This window comes from Ooceraea biroi, chromosome 8 (genome assembly GCF_003672135.1).
Source record: "Ooceraea biroi isolate clonal line C1 chromosome 8, Obir_v5.4, whole genome shotgun sequence".
In the NCBI taxonomy this organism is placed as follows: domain Eukaryota; kingdom Metazoa; phylum Arthropoda; class Insecta; order Hymenoptera; family Formicidae; genus Ooceraea; species Ooceraea biroi.
Window position 1 is genome coordinate 1,009,472 of NC_039513.1, and position 12,619 is coordinate 1,022,090.

The 12,619-nt window shown below is 39.5% G+C and overlaps 2 protein-coding genes across 2 annotated transcripts; both read right to left on the reverse strand.

Annotated features, from left to right (window-relative positions):
• Window positions 1–226: 226 nt before the first annotated feature.
• LOC113562428 lies at window positions 227–1,403 on the reverse strand. The gene has a single exon (XM_026971861.1). It carries the CDS (start codon window positions 1,129–1,131, stop codon window positions 739–741), a length of 393 nt encoding a protein of 130 aa, XP_026827662.1. The 5' UTR covers window positions 1,132–1,403; the 3' UTR covers window positions 227–738.
• Window positions 1,404–3,029: 1,626 nt separating this feature from the next.
• LOC105278954 lies at window positions 3,030–7,131 on the reverse strand. Its single transcript, XM_011338418.3, has 5 exons — window positions 6,646–7,131; window positions 6,436–6,509; window positions 5,990–6,140; window positions 5,707–5,905; window positions 3,030–5,446 (listed from the first exon to the last, which is right to left on the reverse strand). Exons 2-5 carry the CDS (start codon window positions 6,474–6,476, stop codon window positions 4,878–4,880), a joined length of 960 nt encoding a protein of 319 aa, XP_011336720.1. The 5' UTR covers window positions 6,477–6,509; window positions 6,646–7,131; the 3' UTR covers window positions 3,030–4,877.
• Between the last annotated feature and the right edge of the window lie 5,488 nt (window positions 7,132–12,619).

A 12,619-nucleotide genomic window follows, 5' to 3' on the forward strand; every position in this document is an offset into this window, starting at 1 on the left:
TGAATCGATTCTGAATCGAATCATGAAAATTGATTTTTTTAAAATCAGAATCAAAGAATCGATCTTGCAAGAATCGATCTAAAAAATCGCAAAAAATTATTTTTATATAATTAAAACATGCATAAATTGAATTAATTAATTTTAATTAGTTTGCGTTTTTAATTTTTTAAACTTTTTAAAACTTTAATTAATAATGTAGTAGGTTAATTAAATTAGGCATTAAATATTTGAAAAATGGTATATTAAAAAATCTTTGCAAATACGTTCGTTTATTACAAAATTACTTATTCTTTGTTTAATTGCCAATCTTTAATGGTTAGTGAATTTAGCAATAACAATTGTTGTAGATGATCAGACGAAAGTCGGTTCCTGGAGTCTGTTAAAATATTGCCAGTCCTTGAGAATAATCTCTCAGAAGGCACTGACGTTGCAACAATTGCCAAGTATTTTTTAGCAATAACACTAAGAGTCGGGTATACTGATGCGAAGTTTATCCAATAACATATTAGATTTTTCTTGCGGTCAATCATTGGTTGATCCAAGTAGTGTTTCAAGTCAGTTGGCATCTTGTCTTCGTTGCGCAGCATTTATAGTCTTAATTTTAAGAAGATCATCGTAAAAAGACCATAGATCATCAGTTTTACCCAATATTTCCATGTCCGTTTCAGTAACAGCATCATTAGACACATTTGTCTGACCCAATTCGCTCATCCATTTAGCAATACGACTGATTGCATGCTAATATGCCAAAGGCTGATTAAAGTGTAATTTTTTGAACCTGGGATCCAGGATCGTCGAAGTTGCCATAATATAATTGTTTTCTATTTGTCCAAATCTCATCGAAATAGAGTTTTGAAGACGATCAACTAAAGAAAGTGCAGTTTGCGTTTTTAGGCTCCCGCGAAGTTTTTCTATTTTATTTTTCAAGCAGTTGATCAATGGAATGATTTTGCTAGCTGTGACAAATCGTTCTCCACAAACTTCCCTTGTAAGTTTTTCAAGTGGTTGCAATACTTCCACAATTTCGTTTGACAATTGCAACTCAGATGCAGTCAATATTGCAGGTGACTCCGGGATACTTAATAAAATTGATCCAACTTCTTTCGAGAGCAAAATAAATCGTAGTAACATCGCAAAGGTTGAATTCTATCGTGTGTCAACGCTTTGGATTAACTTAAGATGGGTGAGCTTTCGCAACGCATCAGCAGCAATAGTAGATTGTTTAAAGTAGGTGACAATTCTTTTAATTTTTGCACACAATGATATTGCATTTTGAAAGTTCATTGTATCCTCAGCGACTAAAGGACCCCGCACATTTCTTATGGAAATGGGGTCCCGGTCAAATTGGCTGAAATTTTGATATGATGTAGGTTTTAACTCACTGAACAAAAGTCTCAATGGTCACCAGGCCAAATAATCAAAAGTTTTTGAGTTATAGCGGTTCAAATGTCCAAAATTGACCTCCGTCGTCAGCCGATATAACAACCGTTGCTCGACTTTCACGACGTGGACGTGATGGTAGGCACTTGAGATTAAATGTGTTTCATTCCTTTAAGAGTTTTTCCTAAGACTTTTATTTATGCACACACATGTGCACGTACACGCACATACACACGCATATTCACTGTTAGACCTCCTCTACATGCAGTCGCAAATCAGTCGCAAAGTCACAGTCGTAAGGCCGTAGCCAATCACATTCGAGCCTCTTGAGAATGCTGGGTTTGCGATTGGCTACGGCCTTACGACTCTACGACTGATGCTACACCGCAGGGTTAGTCACTGTGGGATTTTAGTCGGTAGGAGTCCGCTATAACCTCCGTCGCATCCAGGGGCGGGAGTATCTATTATGTTTTTCACATAAAAAAGGTGGTTTTTAGTATTAGAGGCAAGATCGGGAGATCCTTCAAATGAAGGCGAGATCGGGAGACGATCCAGCCAATTAAGACAGGTTCTGAAACCTCTGTTTGCTGGTTTTTCATAGCAGTCTATGACCTGCATCAATAAGTTTTTCCAGCATTGCAGTACTAGGATATTTAATTCGTGGCTGGTGTCGGGAACATCCTAAGAACCATAATATACTTGCAATGTGCGCACATGAACCGAGCGTTCTGGCCCCAGTTTTACAAGTACAATTGTATCCTAAGATCGGTTCATCATGTTCTGCTTCTTCATTAGCTTGCTGATTGAAGTTGTCTTCAATATATGCTATCCAGAGTTGGTATTTTGTTGCATTTCTGAAACGGGAATATGTTCGCACTCTGATCAGACCTCTTTCATCTGCAAGTTCATCTAATTCAAATACTTCTGCTTGTTCTCTTTGAAGCTTGTCTTGTATGTAAGCGGGTGCCAGATTTATTTGATAGATTCCCACTGTCAGTTCTTTTAAATAATTCAAAGTAAGTCTAGGAAAAAGAGGCACGTGATTGCATTTAAATGAACCCACCTTGCATTTCTAGTGTGAAGATTATCCATTTCAACTCTTGTTTGAACAACGTTAGGTATACGAAACTTTTGTAACATTATTTGAGCTAGCTCTGCGTTTGCTCCCTCCATAATTATGGGTTCCCGATATTTATTAAGTATTGCACTAGCAATTCGATAGAAGTCTCCGATGTTAATAGCATGATTCATATGAACTGTTCCTTCAAAAAACTTAAAAACAGATTTTATATGACCATTACGTGCTTCTACTATCCATCTTGTTTTGGTGATTAATCTGGAGTCATTCGCTTCGTCGGTATTAAGTTGACGTTGCCCTTGTTGTAGAAGTGCGGGCAGTTTACAATTAATGCCTAGATTTTCGAGAAATGGCAAAGCGTCTGAATAACCACGAACTACAATAAATATATCACCGTTATTAAACCATTCTCGAAGTTCAGTAGCATCCATTTCATTTTCGATCATCGAGGCATTATTATTACGGGAATCAGAAAAATAAGGCCCATGAATATCTAGTATATATCCATCCGGAGCTACAATAAGAGCTGGCTTTATCAAGTGATGGCCTTTATGCATTGAAAAAGACTGTCTTAGTGCTCTAAAATTATTACATTTATTGATATATACATAAGTTCCATCTATATATGCAATTGCTACACCAACATTGGGATTAGGGTTTTAAAGTTCATTTGCAAAATCTGTCACATGCCTTTCAATATATTGCTCTCTTGTAATTGCGTTCAATCCAATATTATGAGGAACAAAGCGTGACATTAATGATCTTCTCACTGTAGTAATAGCGAGGCTTACAGCTTGCCTACTATCGAATCTAAAAATGACTCTCAGAAAATCATCAGATAATCCTTGTCGAATTTTGCATAAAAATGTTAGCAGATGTTTCTTGCTAACATGACGATGAACGTTTTGACCAGGTTCAAGTACAGAATCGCAATATGTATATAAATCTTGAAATTGCTCGCGTGTTATTGGACTTAGCGATTTAAATTCATCTTCGGAAAAGCTTTGTTCATCGTTAAAATCAGGCTCATCAATTCTCGCTGATTGACGTAAACCCTGCAGAAAATGTTGCAACTGTATACCAGATAAGCGATACGGCCTCTTAATAAATTGTAAATCCTCCAATAGAAGCCGCGGTATAAAGCCATTGATGTCTAAATGACGGAGACAGCAGCGAGTTGATTCAGGTATGTATATATTTTTTATAATAAAAACTTTAACCCTACACTTGACAGACAACTTTCTGAGATCTTGCAATTGATTGCAAAATATACAAGAGCTATTTTTTGTCTGCTTTACAACATTTAGTTGTAAATATTCAGAATCACGTACTAATTCATCTATTTCCGTATTAATACTTCGATTACAATTAAGACATATACAACTATTATCTTGGATCTGTTGAGGAGGATGATTAAGGTCGCTACGACGTCGAATTGCGATCTGACGCTTTTGCTCATTTTCATCTCCAGAAATATTTGTCATTACTCGTGATTGTAACTTAATGTCACATATATAACAATGTATTCTGTTTCGCCCTGCCATGTTAGAATTTTTGATAAGTACGATGTAAGCGTTTATCTGTATTATTAAATCAGGTTTGGCCCTGAGTGCCCGCGTATTATGAGCTAAACAGAACGTGTCTTTTCCCTACGACCTCTATTCGTTTTTCCTTTCCGCTCGATATATCTATCTCTTCCTTAATTCTACGATGCGCGCTAGTTCTCGCCAGTTGTCGCTATAGACTTATCTAATAGACTGCGCGTCCCCGTAAGAGGCGCTGAATACTATACTGCGTCCAGCGAGAGAACGTTATCCGTCTGCACATAGGCGGGTGAAGTGGGGATAGCGTGGCGTAGTGGTGGCATGTATAATAGCAATAACGCGCTTATATCGCGGCGTAGTGGGGGGTCTCTAGGGAGGAGATCTGCGCGGAACGGACGCATTTTCGTCTACTCCGATAACGTTCTCTCGTTGGACGTAGTTATACATTAGAAAGAGAGACCAACAGTGGTCCGATATCTTTCTAATACGCGAGTTGGTGGGGGCCGTAGCCAATCACAAACCCAGCATTTTCAAGAGGCTCGAATGTGATTGGCTACGGCCTTACGACTGCGACTTTGCGACTGCATTGTAGAGAAGGTCTAACAGTGAATATGCGTGTGTATGTGCGTGTACGTGCACATGTGTGTGCATAAATAAAAGTCTTAGGAAAAACTCTCAACGGAATGAAACACATTTAATCTCAAGTGCCTACCATCACGTCCACGTCGTGAGAGTTGAGCAACGGTTGTTATATCGGCTGACAGAGGTCAATTTTGGACATTTGAACCGCTATAACTCAAAAACTTTTGATTATTTGACCTGGTGACCATTGAGACTTTTGTTCAGTGAGTTAAAACCTACATCATATCAAAATTTCAGCCAATTTGACCGGGACCCCATTTCCATAAGAAATGTGCGGGGTCCTTTATTGAATGAGCAAAACAGGCAACATGTCTAGCAGATCCAAAGGTATCTCTAACTGCTTTTTTAATATTCGCTCCGTTATCAGTTACGACAACAACTATTTTTTCATCATTGATGTGCCAGTCCTCTAAAATCGTTTTCACCCATCTTCCTATAACTTCAGAGATGTGTCGCTCTGTCATTTCCGTAACACCAATCGTGGTGGATTGCAATTCTCCTTCAAATTCGTAGTGAGCAGTCATCCCTAAATAGTTAACGGTGTTGAGTACATCGGTCCAGATATCCATCGTTACCGAGAAATAATCAATTTTTTCCAATTTTTTTTCACATTCGCTTAAGTACTCATATTTTTCTTCCATTTTTTTTGTGATCGACTTTCTTCCAGGTACAGAATAAAGAAGAACAGTAGTTTTCATCAGGTTCCTGAATCCTTCATTATCTACTGTCTGGAAAGACATACAATCCTTGGCAATCATGAAAAGGATGGCATTGGTGATTTCTCCTGCTCTTGTACCTCCCTCTAAAAAGATAAATATTGTGACCTTTTATGCACAAATTCAATAAAGTTGAAATATTTGTAGTTCTTTAGGGTCCTAAAGGCTCTAACAAAATACAATCAAAATACAATCTTTTCGTTTTACTGAAAAAATATCTATTTCTGAATATTTGATTTGTAAATCTTAAGATTGACTTTAGACGTTAGAGTATTTAACATCCATGAAGACGACTGAACGTGGTGCTATGACAATGCCCCTTTTTGCAATCCGTTATAGATGTTACCTCCAAATGATTTTATTTGCTTAAAAGAGCTGTCGATTCTTGGCTGGAATACAAATGGTTTAACCAAATAACCAAATCTGCTTTCTGATTCTGACAGACTAGGTACTGGTGAAGAAGTAGTAGTTGTTAAATTAGATTCAGATAGGTCCATGGGCATGGATGTAGAGGTAGATGTCGCTGATAATAATTGTAACTGACTCTGAAAATAAACAGAAAAGAGTAAACAAATGATGTGATAAAATAATCAAAGGATGCATGTAAATATTATAAGACATTGATTTACCGAATTTGCTTCTTCCGGGTTAGAAGCCTTTTTATTACTTGTTTCACTTTCTCCTAAAGCTACTTTTACTTCTTTATTTCCTGCGTGATTTCGTTTTAAGTGGTTTCTTAAATTAGTTGTACCACCACCTTTTCCACCAGACTTTACTTCTCTGTTACAAATTATGCATGTAGAATCATCACTATTAGTATTAGTAGATTTTTAAAAAAATTTCCAAACAGAAGATTGTTTTATCTTAGGCACTGTAAAAACATATTGTTTTTATTTTCTTGTAATAAAATACAATGAAAAAAAATATATTCTACTTTTTAAAAAATAATATTAAATGTTAAAAGGAAAGAATGATGGAAAGAAAACAATAATAAACAAATTAGATTAAGTGAGGTTTTAAACAAGGCAACATTTTGAAAAAGTTTCAAGTATTAGCAATAACCGAACATACTCACTCTTTGTACTGTTTTTCGTTTAGCACTATGTCCGTCACCATTCAAATTATAATTTGGCAAGCACAGGAAACATGCTGTAAGGAAAAGGGAAGACATTCAATGTGTGTTATAAAATCATAGAAAACAAAACCACAAATATGGAAGTATTGTAATGTATAATAGATCAAACGAAAATATTTGTGCAATAAATGTTTATAATTTTGTACGTACCATTTTCTGTATTAATTATGATCTTCAGTAAAACATCAACACACTGAACTTGAAATCTCTGGGTGCTTTCTAACGGTGCTTTCCAACAAGTTGATACAATCGTATACAGCTAAACTGCAGTGTTTTCTAATAACGTATACAGGCGACATTGTAATGTGTGCGAACCTGTGCTTTCCAACTACGACACAAGTCGACACATTCGAAGTATTCGAACACATCTCAGCTATGTACAATTGTGTCGACTTATGTCGTAGTTGGAAAGCACAAGTTAAAAAGCACAGTTAACACACTGTGTTACACAGTGTCGTTTGTATACATTACTGGAAAGCACTCGTCTTTCGATTATCAGAGCCGTACACGTGCCCACTGCCTACCAGTCGACTCGAAGACACTTCAGACGATTGTTTTCGTGTTTTATTAGGGAGCACATACACACACACACACACTTATCTAAAGTTTACACTCGTCTAAGGTTGAAACCATTAGGTTAACTGATCGTTTCCGGCAGACCAGTGCGACGCAACACGCGACGGGCGATATGCGATGTGCGATATCCAATCAGCATACAATTCTTATGGAAAAGCTGTACGCTCATTGGATATCGCGCTTCGCGTCTTGCATCGCGCTGGTCTGCCGGAGGCCTTATACGCGTATCAAATAGAAAATAACTAATAATAAATACTAGTAATAAATACTGGTAATAAATAGTAAATAATAATTTCGTTTAGTCATTATTGGCTGATCAAATGCACTACTTGATCAAACGATCGGTGTAAACTAGGCCATAAATAGTGCGGTAGATAAGAAAAAAAAGAGAGAAAAAGAACTTTTCAAAACAAATTTAATTATTCTTCGATTCGATTCTTAGGGTAAAGAAGCGATTAACAAAAAAATCGAATAGCCAGGAATCGATTCAAAAAATCGATTTTTGGACCAAAAGAATCGATCTTTTAATGAATCGAATCGGAATCGAACATCCCTACTCCGGCTACAATGCGCACTTCATAATCGAGGACGTGGCGAATGCTTTCGAGGGTAGCGTGGAGTTACTACCGCTGACGAAGGAGCGGTACATCGCGTTCACGAAGAACGTCGCGAACACCGAGGACGGGAACGGGTGCGGAACGTGCGTGAAACTGCGCTTCGTAGACACGTACAAGTTTCTCAGTGCCAGTCTCGACAAACTAGCGTCCTATCTCGACAAGAGTCACATGAGAATCCTACGATCGGAGTTTCGACATCTCTCCGAGGACGATTTTGAGCTCCTGACTCGGAAAGGTGTATTCCCGTACGAGTACGTCGATAGCGCCGAGAAACTGCTCGAGACTTGTTTACCACCGCGCGAGTCGTTCCACAGTTCGTTGATCGACGATACGGTAACGATTACGCGCACGCGATAACCGTGTGGAAGAGGTTTTCTATCGAGACTCTCGGACAGTACAGCGACCTGTACCTGAAGACGGACGTTCTCCTTCTGGCGAATGTGTTTGAAAATTTCCGCGACACGTGTATACGGAGTTACGGTCTGGACCTGGTACACTACTACACACTACCGGGCTACACGTGGGATGCGATGCTGCTGCACACGGGCATCGAGTTCGAGCTGCTGACGGACGTTGATATGGTGCTGTTCGTGGAACGCGGCGTGCGCGGCGGTCTGAGTCAATGCTCACACCGATACGCGCGAGCCAACACAGATACGCGCCGTCGTACGATCCGTCCGAGCCGTCGACGTACTTCATGTACTACGATGTGAACAACCTGTACGGATGGGCCATGTGTCAGCCGCTGCCCAGCTCGGGTTTTCGCTGGGTCGAGGACGTCTCGACGCTCGACGTGAGCCCGATCTCGCAAGACTCGCCTACCGGGTACATCCTCGAGGTCGATCTGGAGTATCCGCGGCATCTTCACGACGCGCACTCGGACCTGCCGTTCTGTCCGACGCGCGAGGCACCGCCCGATAAGCGGCAGGAAAAGCTCCTCGCGACTCTGCGCGATAAGGAACGGTACGTCGTACACTATCGCAACTTGCAGCAATGCACGCGCCACGGGCTTCGCGTCACGAAAATCCATCGCGTCTTAGAATTCGCGCAATCTCCGTGGCTCCGCGATTACATAGAGTTGAACACGCGATTTAGAACGGTCGCGAAAAACGATTTCGAAAAAAATTTGTATAAACTAATGAACAACGCGGTGTTCGGTAAGACGATGGAAAACGTGCGTAATTGCGTGGACGTTAAACTCGTGACGCGCTGGGACGGGAGACACGGCGCCGAGGCTCTTATCACGCGGCCGAACTTCCACAGCAGGGCCATGTTCGGGGAGAATCTCCTCGTCGTGGGGCTGCGCAGACTGAAGGCGACGTTCAACCGGCCGATATACATCGGCATGTGCATACTGGATATCTCGAAGACGCGTCTGTACGAGTTTCACTACTAGTACATGGCACCGCTGTACGGCGACAAGTGTCGGATCATGTACACGGACACGGACAGCCTGATATACGGCATCGAGTGCGAGGACGCGTACGCGGACATGGCGCGCGACGTCGCGCGCTTCGACACGAGCGACTACCTCGCCGACAACGCGTACGGTATGCCCCTGCGGAACAAGAAGGTGCCGGGTCTCATGAAGGACGAGAACAACGGCGCCGTCATGACCGAGTTTATCGGGCTGAGGGCGAAGATGTACGCGCTGAGGGTACGCGGAAAGAGGGACACGAAGAGGATCAAGGGCGTGTGCAGGAGCGTCGTGGGCAGAACGATAACGTTCGACGACTACGCGCGCTGTTTGAAGGAATCGACGGAAATGACCTGTCGACAGTCGCGGATACAGTCGAAGCTGCATCGCGTCTACACCGTATCGGAGACGAAGCTCGCCCTCAGCCCGCACGACGACAAACGGTACGTCGTACCCGGCTCCACCAGCACCCTCCCGTGGGGGCACTACGGTATTCCGCGGTGACGCGTGTTTATAATATCGCGGTAATACGCGTTCGTATTACTGTGATAAAAATATTTTATTTACTATATCGTATCTTTTATTGTAATCATGTATTGTTATAATCGTTCGTATTTACGTAATAAAATGTTTTTACATCGTAAGTAATATTGTAATCTTTTATTGTTACAATCCAATAAATAATAATACACATTCGTATATACGATAAAATTTTTTCATATACCGTATGTAATATTGTAATCGTTTATTGTTATGTGATTAAGGTTTTTTATAAAATAGAATATTTTATACAATATGTAATATTGTACTATTTTAATGTTATGATTCAATAAATAGTATTACCCATTCATATATTGTGTTAAAATTTTGTTCTATATAAGGAAACGAGAAATAACGCAGCGTGTGTTTATATTATCGCAATCTTTTATTGTACTGATGATAAATATTTTTTTGTTACAACACATTGTCCCGACTGATCCAAGAATTGTGCGACGCGTCCATTCCGAGCCACTTGACGTAAGTAGATAGTATAGGTGGGTTCTAACTCACTTTTGGGGAGGGGGTTAGATAGGGCCTAACCCAGGTCGGTTCTGGGCCGGCGGGGGTCCTAAGCCGAGGGAGGGAGGGTGAGGGGGATATGACGTCACGAAGGGTATGTTTAATGACCCTGCGGCACTTATCTTTATTCAAGGGATTATTGTTTAAGATTATGACTCTGCGGCACTAATCCCATTTGAGCGCCGAAACCCGGCTGCTGGAATGTTTCATATCTTATAATATATCGTAAGATAATGTCCGGCGGATAAGCTAAGAAGAGTGCAATTTTCAAACCTTATGGTAATCTGCGTGGTTCAGGTGATTGATTGAGTGGTTATATGGGTGACCCGCTTCAGGTTCGATCTTGACATATGCAAGTCATTTTTAGATTATATCTTATGTCTAGACATTTATCGTGATTGATGCTGGACCTAGTATGGTGTCTCAACGTACTCGATAGCACGAAAAATATTTTTATCTAAATCCTAAACTTTCTTTCTATCGGAAAATCGCTCGCTGTTGGGAGATTATTATCTGCGTCCCTAAAAATTAACAACAAATCTCCTCCTCACCAAGTTCCATCTCCCGCAAATTTTGAAACCAATCACTTTTCGCGCAAAGTCTCCACCTTTGCCTCTAGCAAATCGCTAGCCCTACTAGTATTTTTTCTACGGGCTATAAAAACGGGTCAAAAATTTTTTCCCGTTCAATTATTCAATCTTTAGTTTCTGGACGAACAGTGCAGTGCAAGAAATAAGAACATGTGGGCTGCATATCAGAGAAAAATGGAGCTGCAGAGTTGTCGAAACATCGTGGATCTGATAAAGGTCCAATACCCGCATACTGGGGTAAGTAACATATTCAAGAAACATTGTTTAACCGTTTGCATGCTAACATCTACACACTTTTTCTTTTATTTCTTATTTTATTTTATTTGATTTTATTTTATATTTCAGTATATATGGGTGGGTGACCAGCCCTTAGAAGAAGTTAAACTATACCGCGAGGTCGTTATTAAATTCGATCCCTCACCGGTAAGTATATACATTCATCCGTACATACTTGCATACATACATATATTTATACTATTGTTATATCCTTTTTCCAGATTATAGATCCAGCCAATATTACTATCAAGGGATTTATAAACATTGAGAACACGAAGTGGACACGGTGGGAGAGGAAGGGGAAGAGGGCCGATGTAGAATACATTGACAATCTGTGGACGAGACAGGATGTCGACGACGACATATTCAACCTGCGTAATTTATATGGAGAGGATGAATGGGCAGAAGAAAATTGAAAAGATTGGGATGATATCGGTGAGTATTTTATTTATTCATTCTTTCTTTTACATATTTTTATAGTATGTTCTATGATTAATAAAATAATACACTTTTTCAGAAGATGATAGCAATCAAATGACGATTGAGGAAGAGTTCCGAAAAAGACAAAGGAACGAGGAAGATATAGGTGAGTTTTTTATATATTTTTACATAGTATTATATTGTGATATAACTACTAAACGATCGTTTTTCAGAAATGTTGCATGCACTAAAGAGGGCAAGGATAGAAGGCGATGAGGAAGACGACGAGAAGGACGATGAGGAAGAGGAGGACGAGGACGACGAGAAGGACGAGGAAGAGGACGACGAGAAGGACGAGGAGGAGGACGAGGACGATGAGAAGGACGATGAGGAAGACAACGAGGACGAGGAAGAGGACGAGGAAGAGGACGATGAGGAAGACGATGAGTAGGACGAGGAAGAGGACGATGACGATGATATAGGTGAGTTTTAGAACTATCATACAACTGCGTTCAGAACAGGATAAATTCAGTTGCAATAGTTTCAGTAAATAATAAACGACTTTTGTTTCAGAAATTATATTTGATGATAGCATTGCAAGGCGCGTGCGATTCGCGGAGGAAGATGATATTGGTAAGTTTTGTTATTTTTCAATTTCTATTTTTCAATTTTTATTTTAACTAATAAGCGACTTTTGTAATTACAGAAATTATATACGAGAAGAGAGAGTGGAGCTAGAGGAGGAATTCGCTCGACTAATATAAGAATATTTTTATGTATATATATAAAATTATATAAAATTATGTAAAATGAAAAAATTATGTAAAATAAAAATTATGTAAAATAAAAATTATATAAAATAAAAAATTATATAAAAATAGTACCATCTACATCAATTTATTCGCTACCTCCATCACCTCCATCACCTCCATTCCTTTGCATGCTAAAGACCTAATCTTGCGCTGTACTTTTGCTCATATCTTCGTTAAAATTGCATCGTTAAAAATCTTTTTGCCCCTAATTCTACACACTCTAAAGATTTGATTTAGAAAAAAACCTTATAGAAAATAAATAAATCGAATTTTTTCTCTTTTACCGATAAAAAGATTTTTTTTAAATGACATCTATTTTATCGGTAATACGGGATACTCCAAGATCCCCATAAAAAT